Consider the following 24,667-nt stretch of genomic DNA (forward strand, 5'->3'; position numbering starts at 1 on the left):
AGTGGCCTGTCTAGTCACGCGCGGAGGCTAGGCTAGGTCCTGCTTCCTTCCCGGGAATCCTTCTGGGCCCAGGAAGGTCTGGCTGGGTCCCCGTGACCACAGGCCCGAGGCTGGCGACGACTGCTCCCTGTGTTCGGCTTCCATCCGGATGGAAGAGCCTCCCGGGAAGCCCCTCAGCTGTGCGGAGAAGGAAAAGGTGCCCGGGTTGCGGGAAGGGTGACTCAGGGCTCTAAACCCAGGACCTCAAGGTTCCTGAATCCGAGGGAGGCAGTGTCCTCCAACCTACCCGCTAGGAGAAGTCATTGAGACTAGCGCGCTGCTCACGTGGCGGAGCTTAAAATGCAAATTAACAGCACGTAACTTGTAATGACATTGCATAAATATTAGTTGTAAAACTTTAAATGTAGGTAAACCTAAAGGCCCCCCACACACCCCGACACCCTCCGCCTCTCCCACCCTACCCCTGCCCACTCACGTAAGTCGTTCAACATTCTTGTATTTATATTTTCGTGTTTGTATATTGGGTCTTGACCTCCAAAAGTAATAGGTATATTTTGGAGAGGGAGGTGTTCATAATCTATGCTCTGGTTGGTTCTGCAACTTCTGTTTTCCTCCGTGTTTAAGACCCATGTTAGAACAGGACGACAGGAAGACTAATATAAATACTACATATAATGAATTGGTATTATGTATGTTTGTGCATGTAAATTAATATAGTAGGCTATAGTTTGGAAGTGCTCTCATTTCTTTAGGGTTCAATATATTACTCTTATGCAAGACTTAAAGATTGCAAGTTCTTGTGCTTGCCGTGCAAAATTGGAATTCACATTAATTTGTCTTCCCATCCTGTCTTACCTTCTATTGGTGGTAAAGATAATTTACAAATAAACAAGATAAGTCCCACATATTGATAAGATTGAGGACAAGACAACAACAGAGGTTGAGAGCACAGACTCTAGGACAGTGGTTCTCAACCTTCCTAATGCTGCGACGCTTTAATATAGTTCTTCATGTCGTTGTGACCCCCAGCCATGAAATTTTTTCGTTACTACTTCATAACTGTAATTTTGCTACTGTTATGGATCATAATGTAAGTCTCTGTGTTTTCCGGTGGCCTTAGGCCGCCCCTGTGAAAGGACTGTTCCACCACCCAGAGGTCTCCATGCACAAGTTGAGAGCAGCTGCTCTAGGCCCTTCTTATGGGAGTTTAAATGGAGCAGTTATAAATTGCAGTATTCTGGAGAAACGGCTTATTCTGTGTTCATTTTACATATAGTCTATAAAATGAGGATGATTATATCTATCTGTTAGGGTTATTGTGAGTGCTAATCGAGTTAATGGACATTAAAGTCGCAAAAAACCAGCTGAAGCACATATGAAAGTATCAGCAATTTTTATTATTGTGTGACTGAAAATGGATGGGGACTGGGGTGACTTAAATGCAGAAGTACTAGAGTCCACAAAACGCCCTGGAAACTGAGGGGGAAGTGATTAATTAAGAAAAGTTAACATTTGTTGTAGCATTTTTTTGCTGCTTTTTTGTTTGTGGGGTTGTTGTTGATTTTAAGACAGGGTGTCATATCCCAATCTCCTCTTGTACTTACTGGGTAGCTAAGGATGCCCTAGACTCCTGATCATCCTCTCTACCTCCCAAGTGCTGGGATTACAGGTGTTCACCACAGAACTGGGTTTATGCAGTACTGAGACTTAAAGCCAGGGCTCTGTACATGCTAAGTGAGCACTCTGCCAAGTGAAATACATCTCCAGCCCCATTGTTTTGTTTTAAAAGGAATACACTAAGGGTAGAAATCCAACAATTGAAGGATGAATACCAGTTTAAAGGTTCCTAAAGGGCAGAAAGATAAGGGTGGTTTGCTGCTGAGAGAATATTTCCAACCACAGAAGCCAAGGAGACAAAGAATCTAAGCTTTGAGAGACTAATAACTTGGCATAATACAGTTCAATTTATTTACAAAAGCTGTGTGGAATGCCAGCCATGAGCCTAGCTGGGAGCCCAGCAGTGACAGCCCCACCTCTTTCACTGGCTCTCTTCTGCAGCATCTCTTCAAATATGTGAACCCGTTCCACCATGAAGCTGTCCTCCTTGTGCTGCCTAAATAACTACACATCCCCCATTTCCCCAAACTTAGTTCCTTCCTTCAGATCTGGGTGTATTTGGTCACCCTCAGAAATGCCTCCAAGACTACATTCCTTGAAGTAGTGCCTTCAGGGAGCTAGTTGCTCATATCACCCAGGTTGATCTAAGTATTTATTACCACGTGAAATCTTATCTGTTGTCTTGCATATTTGCATCCCTTACTACAAGTAAATTGTCTTAACCACCTTGTACCTCAAGCACCAGGGATAGATATCTGACACTGTGTATCACTGGGGGAGGGGGTGTGCGAGGGGGGGTTACTACTGTAAGTTCCTGCGCCATTAATAGATAAAAAGCATTTATTGGTTGATTGACTGTGGTAAGGGCCCCTCCCTGTTTCTCAAAGTGATGGGAAGACAGAAGAAAATGGACAGTATAGTGTGTGGTGTAGTAAATTTTGAGAAGAGCGCAGAAGAATGAGAGAATGTCTAAACTGGGGTTGAACAAGAACCTAGAAGTCTACCCTGGGGAAGTAGTCCTGCAAACTGAGGCTTGAGGAATCCATAGGAATTGTGAAAGGGATGAATTGCTCCAGGTGACAGAAAACCATCATGGGAAGGTCCTGAGAGAGCTTGATACTTTGTAGGAACTATGGAAAGGTCTATTTGGGGAAACTGCCCTTCCCTGTACTGAGTCTTGCTGAGGGATGCTGCTGAGCACCACACACTGCCATATGCCATCTCAGGCCTGCTGAGTACCACATCCCTTTCCTCTGGTTCCACCTTTCCACTGCTCAAAATTGTTAATGTTTTTCTTCTAGTTGAAGGAAAAGTTAGCATTTTTGAAAAAGGAATACAGCAAGACACTTGCTCGTCTTAAGGTGAGTGAATCATATTCTGTCAAATTAAGGTGTTGCACAAACTGTAAAAGAGTTTGTTATTTTGGTTTGGTTTTTGGTTTTGAAACAGGCCATTGTGGACTTAAACGCATAAACCTGGGGCCACACAAGGTGGCTCAGAGGGTAAAGTCACCCGCTGCCATGCTCAACAAAGTGAACTCAATGCCCAGGACCAACGTGGTATAAGGGAAGTTGTCTTCTGATCTCCACCAAAGTGCTAAGGCACAGGGGTATTTGAGTGTATGCGCACACACACACACACACACACACACACACACACACACACACACACACACTAATTAAAATATAGTAAAAATAAATAAACCCACAATCCTACAATCCTGCCTTGGCCTTCTGGCTATGCTAGGATTACAGGTGTGTACCGTCACACCTAATGGGGAGAAAGGTTCTTGACAGTAATACAGCTTTAAGGAAAATTGATTTCTTGGGCTGCTTTTGTTTTCTCTAGCGTGCCAAAAGAGCTGAGAAGGTTAAGAACTCTGAGAAAGCAATAGAAGATTGTGTGCCCCATCAGGAAACCTCCCCACAGCTAAGCCGCTCTGGTAAATTAGCCTGTTCACTTCCACTTGCTTTGTATTCATTCCCCAACTGGCTGATGTTATCTTTTCACAGCCCATGGATAATAAGCAGTAGACTTCTTAAATAATACAAAATTCATGTTACACAATTCAAATGATACCCTGTGTCTTAAGTTGGATTGTCTATTTAGTTGCTCTTTTTCTCCTCAAATTTTAGCAACTATAGTCAATGTTTTAGTATTAGAAAAATGACTTTTTAACTCTTAGTTATTTTTTAATTTATTTTTAGGGTTGTTTTTTCTTTTGGCTTTTCGAGACAGGGTTTCTCTGTAGCTTTGGATCCTGTCCTGGAACTCACTCTGTAGATGAGGTTGGCCTCGAACTCACAGAGATCCACCTGTCTCTGTCTTCCGAGTGCTGGGATTAAAGGCATGCGCCACCACCGGCTCTGGTTATGATATTTTAATTGGCATCTTGCCACATAGCCAATGTTTCCTATGCTGGTTTCATATTCATGAAGCAGTCCTTCTGCTTCAGTCTCAGTAGTAGTGCTTGGATTGCATGGGCCGCCATGCCCAGTGCCACCTTTTAACTGTAAAGGTAATGCTACGTGAATGGCTATGTGTGTGTTTCTGTGTGAGTCTGTTTTTGATTCTCTTGTGACTATCTGGGAGTGGACTTATTGAGTCTCATATATACATATTTTCCCCCTCAGAACCTATAAACGAAGGCTCTCCTTGTGACACATTACAAATCAACCATCTTGATGAGGAAACTGGAGAAAACATCGCTGTGATCCTTGATGTTGAACCTCAGTCCTTTAACCATAAAAATGGCCAAGAAGAAGTGTTATATACACAAAGAACAGGTGACATCCAGGAGCAGTTTTTGCATGGCATCAGCATCCCTGGTGGTAAGAAAGGGCAGGATGCACTGCCTGGGAGAACAAAGAAGCAGTGGAAGAAGACATCTGTTTCACAGGAGAGAGAGTCTTTCCTTGACCTTAATTCTCTCCCTGACAAGCAACAAAAGACACGGGAAGCAATCAGCAGCAAAAATCCTAGGTCCCCAATAACTGAAGAGACGCGCCGTTTAAGTCTGAAGTCTAAACCTCCTGGTCCTCCATCCCTTGATACAGAAATTGATGGAGAGGGTTTATTAATTTCACCATCTGGCAAATCAGAAAAGGATATTGATACACTTGTAAAAGGAAATAATGTCTCCATGGAGACTACAGTTCCTTCATGTACTGTGTCAGACAGCAATCATAGTCAACACCTTGAACATATACCTCCTAACAGTGACTGCGGAATTACTGTTCAGGGCCCAGCTTCATCCATAAACCTGGAGGCACAAGGCAGAAAAATGACTATAGTTACAGATAACCCAGTAGTAAATAAAACTGTGAATGCCAGTGATCAGCTGCCAGGAAGTCCTAATTCAGAGGCAAGGAATTCATGTTCTCTAAATGATCTCACTCACAGTAACTTGCCAGCAGGTACTACCCAAAACTTTAAGTCTTTAAAATCAGGTCACGTTGTTGGTAGAAATGAGAATCTTCAGGAAGATGAAATTCTAGGACCGTCTAAGAACAGCCCAGCAGCAGTTTCCCCTCCCTCCACAGAAAGCCAAATACATTCTTGTACAATGCTTGAAGGCCTTTTGTTTCCTGCAGAATATTATGTTAGAACTACCCGTCGGATGTCAGACTGTCAGAGGAAAATAGCTCTGGAAGCTGTAATTCAAAGTCACTTGGGTATCAAGAAGAAAGGGCTTAAAAATAACAGTAAAGCAACTAAGAATGCAGTCCTCTCCGGAGAAGAAAGTGACCAAAGTGAAAGTAGTGTGTTGGACACAGGCACAGGGCAGCCCAGCTCAGGAAGTCCCTCTCAGGAACTAATCTCGTCAGCTGAGGTCAGCTCTCCCCCAGGACCTGCTGAGGCTGACAGCCAATCCAGGAAAGCCACTACACAGCTACCTGGTAGAGGACACAGAGGAAGACGAAAATCAGTCCGAGTCTCCACACTGGCTCATTGTCAGCTGCTTTTCCCTCCTTGCAGCACACTGGGTGTTAACACGTCCAAGGGCAAATTCACCAAGCATAAGTGTCCAAATGGAAAAGTGATTATTCACGGTAAGAAGAAAGTTGATTATAAATTGGGTTGTGTTTGATGATGGTTGATATGTCAGCTAATCATCACTGTGTATGTGATACTTGGAAATGCTGTACACTGTTAACTTACTGAATCATCACTGCCCTCTACAAAGTAGAACTTTTTATCTCCACTTTCAATTGAGGAAAGTAAGGCAGGGAGAGGGTACGTTGACTTTAAATGGTAGAGCTAAGATTGAAACATGGCAATGTGGCACCAGAATTCATTGGTATGTTTGAAACTTACACAGCAAACGAAACATATTGGGTGCTTATCAAACTAATACCTGTTTAAGTACAGCACAATCTTTCCATGGGTAGAATCTAATAGAGGTGTTTTGAAGTAAAATGGAATATGTACTAGGTAAAACTACAGAGAAACTCCATCATGTAATAGAAAGCCTGGGAACTTTTATGGATAATATAACTGTGGTCTGTAGAATATAAGATTTTTGGAATAGTAAGCAAGAGTATAACAAGCTTCTTATTCATTTTCTCAGAAAATCATACCTGCTAAGCAACAGAAAAAACAGGATCACTACAGCTTTAAATAGGGAATGAACAAATACCTGCAAATTTAGATAGTGAATAGTTTGCTTGTCCTTTTCTCATCTATTAGCTGTGGTGCAGCAGCAGCCATAGACAATATGTAACTTACCATGTTCTCATAAAACTTTGTATATAAATAGACAGCCATTGAACATAGACGATGGTTTATAAGCTATAATTCATTCATTTAAGAATAGTAAGCATAGCTCTTTTCCTTATCTAAATCAACAATATAAAAATTTAAGAAAAAAGAAGGCCAGGCATGGTGTTGCATACCATTATTCACAACTGAGGTAGAGGCAGGCAGGTCTCGTAAGTTCTAGACCATCCAGGGTTATATAGTGTGACCCTGTCTGAAAAAAGGTATGCACTCCAATAATAATCTAGAAACTTTTCGTTTGGAGACAGATTCTCAGTATCTAGTCCAGACTGGCTTTGAACTCCTTCTGCCTTAGCCTCCTGAGTGCCAGGCTACCTTGCCTAGTTAGACATTTTTTTTAACATATATAATTAGAAATGGTTTGTTGTGATCTTAGTTTCCTTTATGTGTATGAGTGTTTGGCCTGCCTGTCTGCCTGTATACCACCTGCATGCAGTGCCAGTGGTGGCCAGAGGAGAGCATGGATGGTTGTGAGTCCCAGTGTGGATACTGGAGTGCTCTTAAATGCTGAGCCATCTCTCCAGCCCCCTGCTATGGCTTTAGTAAACTGAGCTACATTTAAAACCTTTTCCTGTTTCCATTATCAAGTTTACTATTCATATGTGAAATTGGTATTACTAGGGATTTTTTTAAAGATTTATTTATTTATCATGTGTACAATATCCTGCCTGCATGTATGCCAGCACACCAGAAGAGGGCACCAGATCTCATCATAGATGTTGTGAGCCATCTATGGTTGCTGGGAATTGAACTCAGGACCTCTAGAAGAGCAGCCAGTGCTCTTAACCTCTGAGCCATCTCTCCAGTCCCCTATTAGAGATATTTTTTATTTTATTTTATTTTTTTTTTGGTTTTTCGAGACAGGGTTTCTCTGTGTAGCTTTGCGCCTTTCCTGGAACTCACTTGGTAGTCCAGGCTGGCCTCAAACTCACAGAGATCCGCCTGGCTCTGCCTCCCGAGTGCTGGGATTAAAGGCGTGCGCCACCACCGCCCGGCTAGATATTTTTAAAGCATCATTCATGACAAAGATAAAACAAAAAAACCTGCAACAAAACCTTCTTTAAGGGCTGGAGAGATGGCTCAGAGAGGTTAAGAGCACTGGCTGTTCTTCCAGAGGTCCTGGGTTTGATTCCCAGTTACCACCTGGTGGCTCACAACCATCTATAATGAGATCTGGTGCCCTCTTCTGGCCTGCAGGCATACATGCAGGCAGAACACTGTATACATAATAAATAAATCTTTTAAAAAAAAAAAAACTTCTTTAATAACAATAAAACAGCCAAGGATTTGGTGCTGCTTTCTGTTTTGGGTTTGTTTTGAGGGTCTTTTTTTTTCTTGTTTTTGTTTTTAATTTGAGACAGTCTTTCTATGTAACCCTTGGCTATCCTGGCATTTGCTGTATGGACCAGACTGCCCTGAAACTCATAAAAATTCCTTAGCTTTCCCCCTGACTGCTGATACTAAAGGGTGTGCCGGCCTCTGCCTCTGTTGAGACTAAAGGCTTGTGTCACCACACTCAGCCTGGTGCTGCTTTCTTAAGGGGTCAGAGAAGAGATGTGTTTGTCGTTTTGTTTATGTGTACACATGTGTGGGTTTGTTTATATGACTGTAGTGCTTGAAGGGGCCAGAAGAGGGCATCAGATCCCCTGGAGCTGGAGTTACAGGCAATTGTGAACTGCTTGCTCCATATGCATTCTGGGAACCAAACTCTGGCCTTCTGTAAGCGCGGTACACATTCTTTTGTTTCTTTTTTTTTGTTCATTAGATTTATTTTATTTTCAACTGTGTATATGTATATGTCTGTGCATGTAAATGCAAGTACCTACTAAGACCAGAGGTGTTGGAGCTGGAGTTACAGGCTGTGAGCCACAAGTATGAGTGCTGGGGATCAAACTCAGGTCCTTTAAAAGAGCAGTAAGCATTTTTAATCTCTAAGCTACTGCTCCAGCCCCAAAGTACATGTTCTAAACCATTCTCTCCAGCTCCAGAGACATGGTTATAATAAAGATGGTAAGATAATAAACAATATCAGTCTTCGAAAATTAAAAACTTTTTCTAGATCCGAGTGTGGTGGCACATGCATTTAATTCCACCATTCAAGAGGCAGAGGCAGGTGGATCTCTGAGTTCAAGGCCAGTCTGGTCTACAGAGTGAATTCCAGGACAGCTAGGACTACACAGAGAAACCCTGTCTCGAAAAAAACAAAACAAAAAAATAAATAAAAAACTTTTTCTAGAGGTGACATTCACATAACAGAGTTAACTATTTGTTGCTAAGTGAGCAATCCAGTGACATTTACTGATTTGCTGTGTTACACAGTTGCTATCTCTACTTCAAAAACATTTCATTACTCCACAGGAAGCCCATGCCCACTAAGCACCTGCTTCCCTCTCATTTCCAGTCCATGAACAACTACCACTCTACTGCATGGTATCTGGGACCAGATATCATGGTAGCATTCTAGATACTTCAGAGAAATGGAGTTATGTGATGTATGACCTTTGCATTTTGCATCTGTTTGTTTTCACTAAGCATTATGTCCATGCTGCAGTGGTTCAGTGCTTCACTCCTTTTTGTGGCTAACAGCTTGCTGGCCAACCAGGCTAGCTGAATCAGCAAGCCTCAGGCTCAGTGAGAGACCTTGTCCTAAAAAAATGAGGTAGAGAGCAATTGCAGATACCACCTAACATTGACCTCTGGTCTCCACATGCATGTGAACGAACATACACATGTGAAAACACATATCTACATTAAAATAATAACAATTGTTTTGGAGTAATGATAATGCTTTCATTGCACCATAAGAATAAAATCTGAATTTTAAGGCAACTTGTCTTCTTTCAATATCACAGACTTCGAGTTACCTGATGAAGAATTTGGGCCTCTTAAGCTTGAAAAATTGAAGTCCTACACAGAAAAACTGATTGAGTCATCTGCCTCAAAAAACTATGGAGAGAGGCTTCCTAGGGAAGGAAATTGTGCCGCTCTGGAGGAACTGCAGATAGATTCAGAAATGGAGGACTTGGAGGAGAAACTCATGGCTCCATCAGGAGAAGCACAGCATCCAGGGCCAACCCTGAAAAGGCAGCAAAGGACCAAGGGCATTTCTTCATCCATAGTGCTTTTCACTCCTACAGATACGGCTGCATCTAACCACAGTGCCAGCTCCTCAGCCTACCCGTGTTCACCTGCTTTCCCCGTCTTGGGCAAGACTCCAGCTTTTGCCTCCCAAGCAACCAGTGAGAATGTAGCTGCTGAAGTTGGACAGACTTGCTCTACATCCCAACCTTCTCACTTGGGAGACACAAGCAGTCTTGCTAATAACAAACAATGTAACAGTTCAGCCAGCTCACCAAAACTGGATACCAACCTGCATGTGTCAGGTAGGCAAGGACAACCTGCCTGTGACAGTGACTCTGGCCCCCAGGCAACACCTCTGCCCACTGAGTCATTCACTTTCAGAGAAAATCAGCTCTGTGGAAATGCATGCCTCGAGTTACAGGAACATTCCATTGAACAGGTACAGTCATTTCCTTTGTGAAATTTTCTCTGAAAGGATGAAATGTCTTAGTGAATATGGACAGCATGACTTTCTCACCATTGGCCTCTCAGTATTTATAAAGATTTTTTGATGTTTGTTTGAAATGACTTCATTGTAAATGTTATGCTCATTCTGGGGAAATTAAGGCTAATTAAATTATGTATTTCTTTGCTAACTTTTTTTATTTTATGTTCATTAGTGTTCTGCCTGCGTGAAGGTGTCAGATCCTCTGAAACTAGAGTCACAGACAGTTGTTAGTGCCATGTAGGTGCTGGGAATTGAACTCGGGTTCTCTGGAAGAGAAGCCAGTGTTTCTAACTGCTGAGCTATCTCTAGCACCCTAAATTATGTATTTTTAAAATAGAAGGAGGGTCCTATTCTCTTTGTCATTAATGAGATAATTGATTTGCCTTTGTGTTGTTAGTAGAGGAAGTAACATCTGAAGTAGCTTTGCTGCTGAGTGAGTGAGAAAGACAAGCATCATGTAAAGTAAACTCACAGTGTGACTTATCTCCACAGACTGAAATCACAGACCTCCCTGCTCGGGACAGCTTGAATCCAGGCAGCCTACAGTTGGTCTCAAAGTTCAAGGTTAGAAGAATATCCTGTTATGTGTGCCTTGTATATTACATGTGAAACATTGAATGAGTTCATGAGAAGGTTGGAAAGAATTCTATCACAGAGCTGCTTAATTTCTTGTTTGTTTAATATTAATTGTATTGAAAAAGAGATGCAGGAAAGCAGATTTTAATTCTTTATCATAGTATTTAGTTGTAGTTATGTTTTGAGTTACCTTTCTGAAGTTTATACACCAACTTATTGCCAGGAACAACTTAACTCTTTTGAGGCAGGGTCTCACTATAGGCTGGCCTCAAACTCAGAGATCTGCTTGCCTCTGCCTCCCAAGTGCTGTGCTGGGATTAAAGGCATGTTCCACCACACCTGGCTTAATTTTTAAAATTGAATTTAAGTTTATTTAATTGAGCTGCATAATTTATTTAAATCAGATGTTTTGACAGAGGAGGAAGGAGGGAGACAGGAGTCATTCATGCCTCTCCTACTACATGATGTAATATTCTTCAAGAATCATGATTTATAAGAAGATGGACCATGCTCCTCAAACTCACAGAGCTCCACCTGGTTCTGCCTCTCAAGTGCTGAGATCAAAGGCGTGCGCCACCGCGCAGCAACTAGGTCTTGATTGTACTGATTTTGTTTTGTTTTAGAGGTAGAGTCTTGGTGTGTAGCTTAGGCTGGTCTTAAGCTCAGGACCCTCTTGCCTCTTTTTTCTGGTACTAGGATTACAGCCATGCTCTACCACACCTGGTTCATTCATTGTTTTTACTTTGTTCTCATTGTTTTGTTTGTGTTTTTATTAACTTCTTGGGCTGTTTGCAATCTATTTTATTCTTTCTGAAAACCACTGTTTGGGCCATGATTACGGGTTTTGACACATAGTACTGTCCTTGTCTTAATCAAAAATGGCATGTTGAAGTGGGGCAAAGTGGTGCATGCCTGTAATCCCAGCACTTGGGAGGCCAGCCTGATCTACCTTTCAAGTTCTAGACCAGCCAAGGTTACACGGTGAGACCCTGCCTTTAAAGAAAGCATATAGTATATGGTTTCCACTCTTTATTCTCTCTTTAACTCCTGAGTTGTTCACCAGGATGTTTAATTTCCAAACAGATAAGTTCTTGTGGGCTCTCTTTTTTGTGGCTAAATCAGAATGTATTCCATTCTAGAATTACATAGTCTACAACCTTTTATTTAGTTCTGGAGTTAAGACATTTTTGCATTTATCATGATGTAAATCTGGTAGATGGTTTTGGGTTTTTTATTTGTTTTGTGACATAAAGTTTTATAAAGCTCTTTCTTATAACCTGCATAAAACTTCCATTTTACTTAGCTGGTATTTCTTCTCATCTTTGTAACTCATCACTTTTCATACTTACTCTTTCCATTAAACGGAACGTTAACATAACTTACCCTTCTGGGTCAGAATCCTTCCAGTTCCTGTTCTGTGGATGTGAGTGCTGTGTGGTGGGAAAGAGCTGCTGCTAAGGAGCCGTGTATCATAACTGCTTGTGAAGATGTAGTTTCTCTTTGGAAACCCTTGGATACTTTGCAGTGGGAAAAAGTTCATACCTGGCACTTCACAGAGGTATGTCTAACCCTTAGACTTGAAAGATGGATTTACAATGTGGATGGACAGCTTAGCAGAGATCTGTGACTACTCACTGCAGACTCATGTTCAAGCATTTATGAAACATCTCGTACCACATGCTCACCATCTCGACTCCAGCATTAGCATCATACTTTGTTTCATCATGCTTGCATGCAGGTGGATTTCTACAGTGGGTCTGTTGGGAAGCTTGCATTTGTGTCTATTCTACCATCTAAACTGCTGATAGCTGTGTGTCTTCCCTTCACCAAAGCACTGTTCTGTTTTCTACATATTATCTGTTCGTCTTCACACGCCTCTAATGTGGCTACAGTCCTACTGTGTTAGAAATGTTATTACTATCATCACCACTACTACTTCTACTATTATTATTATTATTATTATTATTATTATTATTATTATTATTGTGTTGGGGGAGGTGTGTGTGTGCATGCCACAGCATGTCTATGGAAATCAGAAGACAGCTTTCAGTAATCATTCTCCTTCCAATGCGAGCACCAGGGATTGAACTCAGGTTGCCAGGCTTATATGGGAAGTATTTTTACCTGCTGAACCACCTTCCCAGTCCCTATGTTTAAGATTTTTAAATCCATATGAACATTCACTTGTTTCTACTTATTCTTTCCTTTGGTAAAAGGGGAGTATTGAGACAGGGTCTCATGTAGCCCAAGTTGGCCACTTCATGTAGTGAAGCTTACCTTGAACTCCTGCCCCTTCTGCCTCAACCTGTCAGGTACTGGGGTTATAGGCATACACCATATGCCTGGCTTTTCTATATATTCTTTATATGTATTTGTACTTTTTCCTTATTCTTCTAATGCCCACAGCTTTGAACATTGGGCTTTGCACAGAGGTAACATTGAACATCTATTTGCTCAGTGACTAATAAAAATCTCCTTTTTTCTCTGAGGATTATACCTAGGGCCTTATTCATGCTAAGCTCATGATCTACCATTGAACTTCACCTCCAGCCAGCCCCTAAATGTGAATGTATAACTCAAATCCTAATTGGTTTTAATAAAAACCCAGAGCCAGATATTGGGGTAAATGCTGAAAGATCAGAGAAGCAGAGCAGCCAGCCACTAGAGTTCTTACCTTTACCAAATCCTCAACCTGGAAGAGCACTGAGCTCCTGTCTCCTCCATCTTATTCCTCTCTCCACCCAGCCATATCACTTCCTGTCTCTACCTCCCTAGTGCTGGGATTAAAGGTGTGAGATCCCAAGTGCTGGGATTAAAGGTGTGTGCCACCACTGTCTGGCTCTGTTTCTCTTTTAGACTGGATCAATCTCATGTAGCCCAGGGTGGCCTTGAATTCACAGAGATCCATCTACCTTTGCCTTCCAAGTGCTGGGATTAAAGGTGTGTGCCACCACTGCCTGGCCTCTATGGCTAACTAGTGATTTAACTCCACACTCTGATCTTCAGGCAAGCATTAGATCACAAGCAAAATATCACCAAATGAACTAGTTTTCTTTTCTACTCCTTTCTTCCCTCATTCCCTTCCTTCTCTCCTTCCTTCCTTTCTCTATATTTAAGTGTGCAGGTGGTGCAACTATGTATTTAAGTTCAAGTACACGTGTTTGTGGGGACCAGAGGACAGCATCACGTGTGTGTCACATGTCAGTCCTTAGAAGCTGTCCATCTTGCTTTTTGAGATGGAGTCTTTCATTGGCTTAGAACTCACTAATTAGACTAATCTGAATGGCCATATTGAGTTCAGGTCAGTCAGGGCTACATACTGAGACTGTGTCTCAAAAAAACAAAAACACACCAAAGGGAGGTTGTGAGGGGCAAGAAGATTTTTCTTCACATTTGTTTTAATGTTGGAAATTAAACCTGATACCATGAGAATTAAACAGAATATGATTAGCTGGCTCAGGCATGTAATCCTATGTACTCAGGAGACTGAGGCAGAAGGATCACAAGCTCAGGGCCAACCTAAACAACGTACAGGACCCTATCTCAAAAAGTCAAAAGGCTAGGGATACAGCTTGGTTATAAAGTGTTTGCCTAGCATGAGCAAGACCCTATGCTCAGTTGAAATAGCATAAAGAAAAGAATGTGGTAAATTTTTGTAAAATATTTATGAAACTATAAATGACTGAGTATAATTTTGCTTTATGTAGGTTCCAGTGTTACAAATAGTTCCAGTGCCTGATGTTTACAATCTTATATGTGTAGCTTTGGGAAATTTGGAAATCAGAGAAATCAGGTATGCAATTTCTCAAGACCACACGTGACCTCTTGCTCTTACACTCTGCCATCTTTATCTTTGTTCTGTTCATATTATTTTGAGTACACATTGTAACCTACACTCGAGTCTGAAAAGCAGGGTACCCTGCCTTAAAAGAATCTGAGTTTTCGAAGCTGGAGAGAGAGAGCTCAGTGTTGAAGGCCACTTGCTGCTCTTGCAGGGGATCCAGGTTGGGTTCCCAGCACCTACATTAGGTGGCTCACAACTGCTTTCAACTCCAGTTCCAGGGGCTCTCACAACCCTCTTCTGGCCTCTCCAGGCACCTACACACACATGGTGCACATACATATGCTCAGGCACATAACCATAAAATAAGTAAATCTCTTTTTTTTTTCTTCCCGAGACAAGGTTTCTTTGTGTAGCATGGCCATCCTGGAACTCAGAGATCCACCTGCCTCTGCCTCCCAAGTACTGGGATTAAAGGCATGTGCCACACCATGCCCAGCTAAATCTTTTTAGTTAATTTAGGGCCAGTCATGGTGACATACTGTAATCTCAGCACTTGGGAAGCTGAAGCAGGAGGATTAAGAGTTCAAAGTCGGCCGGTGGTGGTGGCTCACACCTTTAATCCAAGCACTCGAGAGGCAGAGCCAGGTGGGTCTCTGAGTTTGAAGCCAACCTGGTCTACAGAGCGAGATCCAGGATAGGCACCAAAACTACACAGAGAAACACTATGTCTCGAAAAAGCCGGGGGGTGGGGGGGTGGGGTACAAAGCCATCATCATCTTTAGTTACATAGGAAGTTCAAGGCCTATGTGAGACCCTCACTCCAAACAAACAAACAACAAATGGGTGGGAGAGGTGGCTCAGTGGGTAACAGTGCTTGCTACTCTGAGAAACAAACTGGGGTTTGTTTCCCAGCACCCACATGGAGGATCACAACTACCTATGACCCTCTTCTGGCCTCTGTGGACTCCTGTAGTGTGCTGTGCACATAAACTCATGTAGGCATGGGTACATACACATAAAATTTTAAAAAAATCTCAGGGGGCTGGAAAGATGGCTTAGTAGTTAGGAGTTCACACTACTCTTACCAGAGGACTCAAGTTCAGTTTTCCTCACCCTTGTGGGGCAGCTTAACAACCACTTATAACTCCAGCTTGAGGGGACCTGACACCCTCTTCTGGCCTCTATAGGCACTGCACTCAGGTGCACATACTCACACACAGGCACACACACACACACACACACACACACACATATATAATTGAAAATAAAATTATCTTTTTTAAATCTTAAAAGAGATCCAGGCGGGGCTGGAGAGATGGCTCAGCCGTGGCTGCTCTTGCAGAGGATCCAGGTTCAGTTCCTAGTTCCCCTATGGCAGCTCACAGCTGTTTGTGGTTCCAGTTCCAGGGGATCCAACACCCTCACACAGACATGCAGACGCAAAACACTAACACATGTAAAATAAAAGTAAATAACCCTTTTAAAGAGAGAGATCCTGGCTTGGTGGCACACTACACTCCTAATGCTTGGGAAGCTGAAGGAGGATCGTGAATTTTAAACCAGCCTGGATTACATTAATCACTGTTTCAAAAATTTTAAAAAGGGAATCTGAATTTATTTCTAAAAGAGGTGTTTTGTTTTTTGTTTTTAATCTTAGTGCTTAGGAGACAGAGGCAGGCAAATCTCTTTTGAGTTTGAGACCAGCCAGATCTACATAGCAAGTTCAAAGCCTGTCTTAAAAAATTCCAGCGGCTGCAGAGCACTTAGCAGTTCAGAATATAACACCCATATAACAAGCTAGCTGCCTTTCAGACACCTGTAGTTCCAGCTCTGAGAGATTCTAAGCCCTCTTCAGGCCTTCAGGCACCAGGACCCATATCCACATGTCTGTATGCACACACACACACACACACACACACACACAAATCCTTAAAAAATAGACCGTGTGTGGACTGACATCTTTGGCTAACACACAAATAAACCACGTGTAAACTGACGTCTTTGACTGAAGTTGCTATTTAAAATTTGTACTCAGTCCCTTATTGCTCACTGCTTACTCCTGGCTTCTCCCCCATTTGTGTTTGTATTGGTTTAGGGCATTGCTGTGTTCCTCTGGTGATGAAAGTGAAAAGCAAGTACTACTGAAATCTGGAAATATAAAAGCTGTGCTTGGCCTGACAAAGAGAAGACTAGTTAGTAGCATTGGAACCTTTTGCAGTCAGCAAGTACAAATCATGACATTTGCTGAAGATGGAGGGTAAGAAAAGCAATGATTGGTCTTCACTGTTCTGTAAAAAGGCATTATATCCCAGACTTCAGGGAAAGTGGATGACTAGGATCCTGATTTTCTATGGTTATAGGTGCAATAGTGTCTTAGTTAGGGTTTCTATTGCTGTGAAGAGACACCATAACCACAGCAACTCTTATAAAGAAAACATTTAATTAGGGTGGCTGGCTTATAGTTTCAGAAGTTCAGTATGTTATCATCATGACAGGGAGCATGGTGGCATGCAGGCAGATGTGGTGCTGGAGGAGTAGCTGAGAGACATACGTCTTGCAAGCAACAGGAAGTCAACTGAGACACTGGGAGGTATCCTGAGCATAGGAAACCTCAAAGCCTGCCCCCATAGTGACATACTTCCTCCAATAAGGCCGCACCTACTCCAACAAAGCCACACCTAATAGTGCCACTCCCTGTGAGCTTATGGAGGCCAGTTACATTCAAGCTACCACAAGTAGCAAACATGGTTTTAATGCCACATTACAACCAACGAGCAGGCTAACGAGGTGAAAGCCGGGAAGCCAGTGGCGTGGAGAAGCTCAACAAATGTGGTTTGCTCTCTTTTTGGCTTTCTTTGAGATTTGTTTGTGTCCCTTAAGTATTAGAAGTACCTTGTTCCACATAGTCCTTCATGTCCATTGCTCACTGGCATCTAGATGCAAGCTCTAAGCTGCTCATGCTCTAGACCTGCATACTTGTTTAGTAGCCATCTCGTACGTACTTAAAGTTCAGCACATGGAAACCTGAATGAAAAAGGTTTTCTCTTTTTATCATATCCTATCACATCGTATCATGCACTTTTTCCCTTTATTTTACTTTAGTCCTTGGGGACTGAACCCTGGATAATATTAAGCATATTCTCTACTGCTGAGCTACACCCTCAGTCTGTTGTACTTAATGTTTTTTGTCATTCCTAATAACTGAGGGCAGGCATATTATCTGTCGTAGTTACCCCTGAACTTACGTGGTAATCTAGGCAAGAGACAAGTGATTCCTTAAATCAAGAAAGTGAACTGCCTGTGATGGTACACACCTCTAATTCCAACAGTTGGGAGAATTGATGTGAGTTTAGGTCATTCTGGGCTATATAGTGAGTACTGTCTAGTCATCTGGACAGGTGACCCTGGCTCAAATCAAACAATCACCAGGGAAGTATTGGTGGACAAGGAAAGAAGACAGATTTGTGAGAAATGAGCATATGAGTCACTAAACCTACTGATTGAGTGGCTCAAGAGGAGGGACACAATGTCAGTTTTTAGGGTTCGTCACCTGCAAAGATTGGTACTATACTCATTGAGGTAGGAATGGAAAAGAATAGATTTAAACAGAAGGTTTATGAGTTTAACATTGGCTAGAGTGAATTTTAGGTGATTATAATGTGTCCAGGAAGATGAGATAAGAAAATGTGTCCATTGTAGGAAATTTAGAACACGTGTCTTCTAGTTACAATTTTTTTTCTGCTGTTTGTTTAATATTTTATTGTACATAGTCCAGTAATGTATAGAAGAACTACTTAGAAACTGTTTTGGCTCAAAAAGTGATTTTCAGTACTGTTTTAAATACAGTAGCAAAGATGAACAGCTTTTGATGCCCCCTGATGAGACTATACTGGCTTTTGCTGAAGTCCAAGGGATGCAGGATGCTCTGCTTGGTACCACCACTGTGAACAACATTGTGATCTGGTAAGCTTTCTGCTCTGGGTCCTCATCTGTATATGCAAATATGCTTCTGTCTGTATAGAGTTGTGAAGGTTAGATATGCTGGTATGGTGGGTGGGGTATGGTGCTACATACCTGTAATCCCAGAACACAGGAGACAGGGGAGAAGGCTGATTTGATCACAGCTGGATATGTGGAAAGATCCTGCCTCAGAGAAAGAGAGAGACTGCCGCCATGACTGTAGCTTTCTCTTTTCTACTCCTAGAAGCTTTGTTCTCGTCTTGCCAAGAAAATGAACCCTAGCCGGGTGGTGGTGGCGCACGCCTTTAATCCCAGCGCTCGGGAGGCAGAGGCAGGCGGATCTCTGTGAGCTCGAGACCAGCCTGGGCTACAGAGTGAGTTCCAGGAAAGGCGCAAAGCTACACAGAGAAACCCTGTCTCGAAAAACCAAAATGAACCCAGATAGGTGAAAAAGAACACTCTAAGTCAACTTTTTTTTTTTGAAAGATTTATTATTTATTTATTATGTATACAGTGTTCTGCCTGCATGCCAGAAGAGAGCGCCAGATCTCATTACAGATGGTTGTGAGCCACCATGTGGGTGCTGGGAATTGAACTCATGACCTCTGGAAGAACAGCCAGTGCTCTTAACCGCTGAGCCATCTCTCCAGCCCTTAAGTAAACTTTTTAAGATACAGGGTTGTGGGCTAGAAAGATGGCTCAGCAATTAAGTTCTCCATCTGCTATTTTAGAGGATCTAGGTCGATTCCCACTTGCCCAAGGTGGCTCACAACTGTCTGTAACTCCAGTTCCAGGGGATCTGATGTCCTCATCTGGCCTCCATGGACACAGACACCTACATGATGTACACACTTACATGTAGCCAAAACATCCATATGCAGAAAATCAAAAACAGATTTTTTTTAAGTGTTATTTGCCCAATATGTGCAAGGCATTGGATTTCAATTCTCACTACTGCAAAATATATAATCAGTAAGTCAGTAAAATTAAATTAAAGAAACTTTTTGGTGAAAACAGAGCTGCAGGCTGTGTGTAGCTTTGTGATAAGGTGTTGACCAAAGGATAGAGTTCAAGGTAACCAGGAACTAGCAAGTAGGAAGATATGTCTAAGAAAATTGACAAAGAAGGAATGCTGGGGGCGGGGGTTTTTACTCACTTGGTAAAGTGCTTCCCTCACAAGCAGGATAACCTGAATTTGATCCCCAGAACTCACATTTTGAAAAACTGAGACATAAACGGTGCGGTGGTGGCGTACGCCTTTAATCCCAGCACTTGGGAGGCAGAGGCAGGCAGTTCTCTGTGAGTTTGAGGCCAGCCCCATCTGCAGAGAGAGTTCCATATTAGTTAGGGCAATATAATGAGACCCTGCCTCAAACAAATTTAAAAAGGTAAGATGAAGGAGATGGTAAAATGACTTAGCATGTTGCATTCTTTCCAAACAAACCTAAAACCTGAGTTGACCCCTGTAGTCTACATATAAGTGAAAGTTAAGAACTGACTGCTCACAGTTGTTCTCTAACCCTCAAATGTGCAGAGTGGCATGTGCATACTGTCCACATGTGTGTATCACACACATACACACATGGATATACACACCGAATAAAGAAAATTACAAGGTAGAGGAAAGAAACCCAAGTTCTTCCTCTGTCCTTTGTACACACACACACACACACACACACACACACACACACACACACACACACACACGAAGAAGGAACCTTAAGTTCTGAGTATAATATTACCTAATTATCTGGCATACTTACTTTTGGTTTTGAGACAGGGTCTCATCATGTAGCCAGGCTATGTACCTGAGCAGTGGGATTACAAGTGTTCATTACCACTCCTGGCTCTACTTTTTACAAGCTAAACTGTAAGCAGCTCTATTAAAGCTTGAAGAAATGAACTAGAATTTCAGCATTTGGAGTTTGAATTCAGCCAAGTTAACTATTTACTAGAACAAATAAATAACATTGCTATTCTTCAGAGGAACCTAACCGAATGCAGAGTTTTGTAACACTGTATCTGAGATAGTCTGACAATAGGAAATAGAGGAAATACATTAATATTTCCTACCATGTCTTCTGTTTTCCCCCCCATTAGTAGCTAGTAGAGAGGTGTTTGGCTGTTCTTTGTTTTTTGAGACAGGGTCTCACTGCAGCCTATGCTGGCCCCTAACTCACATTCCTCCTACCTCAGACTCCCAAGTGCTAGAATTATATATATATATGCCTGTCACCTGGCTGTGTCCTTAACGTCTATCTTAGCTCCTTAAGAATCAAAACATATTGGTTGTGCCATCAACAAGAAGCTATTATTGACATTTGTTCATTTGTTTGCTTGTTTACTTTCAAGACTGTTAGGCTGTTTGGCCCAGGGTGATCTAGAACTCACTATGTAATCCATGCTGGTCTCAAATGTGTGATCCTCCTGTCTCAGTCTCCCAAATTCCATGGTTACACGTGTGTGCCTCCACATTCATCTAATGTTTCTTTATTGTATTTGTTTGCCTTTCCTATTTCATTTCTAACTTGTCCTATTTCTGAAGTGATTCATGTTATACTTGGTGTTTGAGTAGTTTGTGTATGACGGTTGGTCAGAGGACAGACAACTTTTCAGGACTTGTTCTTGAGGCAGGGTCTCTGTTTCTGTTGCTGTGCTTATAGTTCAGCCTAGCTGGCCTGTGCATTCCTTGCTGATCTCCTGTCTTTCCCTCCCATCTCTTGTGATGGACTGCAGATGCTTGCCATTGTAGCCAGCTATTGGGGGGCTTCTGGGCATTGAACTCAGATCATCAGGCTTGCCTAGCTGAGTCTTCTCTGTGGCCCTCAGGTGGCTGGTTTTTTGTTTTTGTTTTTGTTTTTTTTTTCCTTTCTAACTATTGCTTAAGGTCTAGATACTTCATCTTCATTCAGCTGTATTTGCTGAGTACTGTCTTTCAAACATTAAAGAGACAGTTGTGGACGATTCTCTTTGAAATGGGAAATTTAAGACACCTGCATGCAGTGCCAGCAGAGGCCAGAAGAGGGCATTGGATTCCCTTGGATCCAATGATTGGGCAAATACGAATCCTGTTCCGAGACTCCTAAAGCCTAATAGGTAAATAAGATTTTACAATTGGAAGTGCATCACTCCAGTAAGTTCCTTTGTAGTTCAAAGAAGTTTGAAATGATGCGGGTTTAGACAAAATACTTTGGGATTGGGGGAAAGCACTTAGTAAGTACAGAGCTACACTAACTTCTGTGGCTTATAAACCCGTTCTGGTATCTTGGATAGGAGCAATCTTAGTGTTTTTATAGGCAGTTCCTGCTCAAAGAAAGTTCTTCATTAGTTGAAATAGCATGTTGTATTCTATTGTAGCATATAAAATGAGATGTGGACAGTTCTATAGGAAGTGAAAAGGGAAGGATGGCTATGAACTAGTGTAGATAGGGAGAAGAGTTTAAATGGAGTTCCTGCAGAGTAGAGGAATGGATGGAGTTGCCCAGCAATGGGGAAGACATTGGAAGGGATAACCTGAGAAAAGGTAAAGAGCCGGGGGATACACAGTATGTTCAGGAGAGGGAACAGTTGTCAATAGTGTATTGCAGCCCTTGATCTGTAAGGTTAGAAATATCACAGAAATAATCTTGTGGCTAATGAGAAGCCAAGGGAAAGCTTTCCATCAATATAGTGATATGATGGCGCAGTTACCAACATCACGGATCCTCTGCACAGATGAGGAGTGGTTCCATCAAGTGCTTTGTTTCCTTCCTTATGCTTACCATTTCTTTTTCCCATTTTATCTTACCGGGTTTTATCTTAACCGAGTCTACTTGCTCGTGCCATTATTTTAGACTAGCTCCAATATGTATAAATAAAATACAGACATAGCTATAAATCTTTTAAAGGTGTAATTTGGTAATGTGATTATTCTTAGTGGGAAACATCAGCATAACAAGAATGAGCACAAACTAGATAAATGGCCCTTACCGAGCACCACCTGTGGGGAAGCTCATAGCCATCTGTAACTCCAGTTCCAAGGGATCCAATGCCCTCTTCTGGCCTCTGCTGGCACTGCATGCAGGTGTCTTAAATAGACAAGCAGGCAAATACATTGTGTATATAAAAAGATTTGGGGGGAGGCAAATCATTTTTTTATTTCTTTTCTTTATTTTATTTGGTTTTTTTGAGACAGAGGTTCTCTGTGTAGCATTGGCATTCCTGGAACTCACTTTGTAGACCAAGCTGGCCTCAAACTCACAAAGATCTGCTTGCCTCTGCCTCCCAAGTGCTGGAATTAAAAGTGTGTGCCACCACCATGAGGGGGTGGGTAAGTCATAATGGTGAGTGGTGTAACTTGTAGCTGTATTAATTCCAAGTACAGGGAAATAGTGGAGAATGTTGAGTAGATTGTAGATAGATTGTCCACAATAGTGTAGCAGAGTTCACCCAAGGCTAAACTGTCAGGTTCAATATTTGGCAATGTTAACCTGTCATTACACTTTTAATAAGGGTATATAAAGTGCTGGGTGTGGTTGTGAATATCCTTAATCCCAGCACTCAGGAGGTAGAGGCAGGTGGATCTCTGAATTCGGGGCCAGTTTGGTTACAAAGAAAGTCCTAGACTAACCAGGGCCACTTATTGAGACATCTCAAAAAACAAAAAGTTGTGTATAAAGTCTGGCTAAACAAAAGTACAGTGCTCTGTCCCTTACTGATTTCCTTTTGCTACCTCCCAAAATAGTTTGTAACAAATAAAGAACATATGTGTGAGCCAGGCATGGTAGTGCAGCCGATATACCAGCATTGAGAGACTGAGGCTGGCAGAGCACAAGCTTGAGGCTAGCCTAGGCTACATAGTGGTACCTTACCTTCAAATGGTTGGGAAAAAGTGTAGTATGTGAAAATCATTTACTGAAAGAATGTGTAATCACCTCATTTATTTTGATGTCTAAGGAATTTAAAAACTGGCCAGCTCCTGAAAAAGGTGCACATTGATGACTCTTACCAAGCTTCGGTCTGTCACAGAGCCTATTCTGAGATGGTGAGTAGTGATCCAGGGCTACTTGGTGTTTATTTGTGTTATCTATTGGTCTCACTAGTAAGAGTAGTAATAGTAGCAATCATCCAATTGGATGGCAGTGTGCTTTGCTTTGCTTTGTTTTGAGACAGGGTCTCGTGTAGCCTAGGCTGGCCTGAAACTCCCCATGTATTGAGTAAAATGACCTTGAACTTACAATTCCCTCGACTTCTACCTCTCCAGTGCTGGGATTGCTGGCACATGATAGGTACTCTATTGACTGAGCTACATTCCTATCCTGTTTGTTCTTTCTGAAGTTTATGAGTGAGAGTAAGTGTTATGTGATTGCTTATTAAAAGTGTAATGGTACGTGATTGCTTAACTCATTTTCTACCTGTATGATTTAAAGACTCACATTCTAAATTATGAATTTTGTTCATATTTTTAGAATGCCTAACTACTTAAAAAGGAAAAGGGGGAAAATCATGATATAGCCCTGATTGATCTAGAACTCAACATGCAGATCAGGCTGTGGCAAAATTTTGAACCTAGCTTTTATAATCTGTTAAGAAAGTTGAATTTGGCTGCTCTCTCTCTGCTCTGCTCTGCTCCACCCCCCACCCCACCCCATCTTTCTCTTTCCAGGCTTGGCTCTCCTCTTTCCCCTCCTTTCCCTCCTAATAAAGCTCTGAAAACTTAAAAAAAAAGGAAAGAAAAGAAAGAAAGAAAGTTGAATTTGTTTCTAGAATTTACCTGTTCTTCACTTAAGTAATTGATATATTTGTTATATACTAATTACTCCTATTAATGCCCTTTAAAGAAGGAGAAAGTCTTAAATGGGTTACTTCCAATTTGAGGGCTCCTGTGTCTCTGTGACCTCCTTCCCTGTGCCAGCCTTTTCCTGAATGGGTGGCACTAAAGTATAAGAAACTGAAGAGTCAGCTGGATTCAGGATGGCAGGACTGGCTGAGGATCCCAAAGTCTGGTGTGGAGATCCTCTCAGCAGCTGCTGTATGAACAGAGGGAAGGCAGTGGTTATGTCCTGCATATCAAAGAGGCTGTTGATCATCGCTTTTGCTTTGGTTTTATCACCACAGCCAAACCTACTCTTGATGGTCTGATTGGTTATTTCTCTCCTACATCAGGGGCTCCTATTTGTTGTTCTGAGTCATCCTTGTGCCAAAGAGAGCCAGGTCTTTGGAAGCCCTGTGTTTCAGCTTCTGGTGATTAACCCTAAGACAGCTCAGAGTGTGGGTATTCTGCTGTGCTGTCTTCCTCCAGGGCAAGCTGGAAGGTAAGTAAGTGTGTGACTGCTATTCAAGGGGAGGTATTTCGGGAGACACTCTGCAGATAGAAAGCTGGGTACTTTTTTTTTTTTAAAAGA

General features: G+C 42.0%; 1 protein-coding gene across 1 annotated transcript in view; it reads left to right on the forward strand.

Annotated features, from left to right (window-relative positions):
• The first annotated feature begins 17 nt into the window (after nt 1–17).
• The window catches only part of Palb2 (partner and localizer of BRCA2), a 30,067-nt gene continuing 5,417 nt past the window's right edge, over nt 18–24,667 (forward strand). The window contains exons 1-12 of the mRNA XM_052761585.1: nt 18–196; nt 2,919–2,978; nt 3,466–3,559; nt 4,251–5,669; nt 9,249–9,916; nt 10,457–10,528; nt 11,937–12,098; nt 14,248–14,333; nt 16,420–16,581; nt 18,171–18,287; nt 23,220–23,307; nt 24,429–24,577. Of these exons, the coding sequence (XP_052617545.1) occupies nt 149–196; nt 2,919–2,978; nt 3,466–3,559; nt 4,251–5,669; nt 9,249–9,916; nt 10,457–10,528; nt 11,937–12,098; nt 14,248–14,333; nt 16,420–16,581; nt 18,171–18,287; nt 23,220–23,307; nt 24,429–24,577 (3,125 nt within the window). The 5' untranslated portion in view covers nt 18–148. The remainder of the gene's footprint in view (nt 197–2,918; nt 2,979–3,465; nt 3,560–4,250; nt 5,670–9,248; nt 9,917–10,456; nt 10,529–11,936; nt 12,099–14,247; nt 14,334–16,419; nt 16,582–18,170; nt 18,288–23,219; nt 23,308–24,428; nt 24,578–24,667) is intronic.

Source organism: Peromyscus californicus, unplaced genomic scaffold (assembly GCF_007827085.1).
Source record: "Peromyscus californicus insignis strain IS unplaced genomic scaffold, ASM782708v3 Scaffold_4__1_contigs__length_199733344, whole genome shotgun sequence".
Lineage (NCBI taxonomy): Eukaryota > Metazoa > Chordata > Mammalia > Rodentia > Cricetidae > Peromyscus > Peromyscus californicus.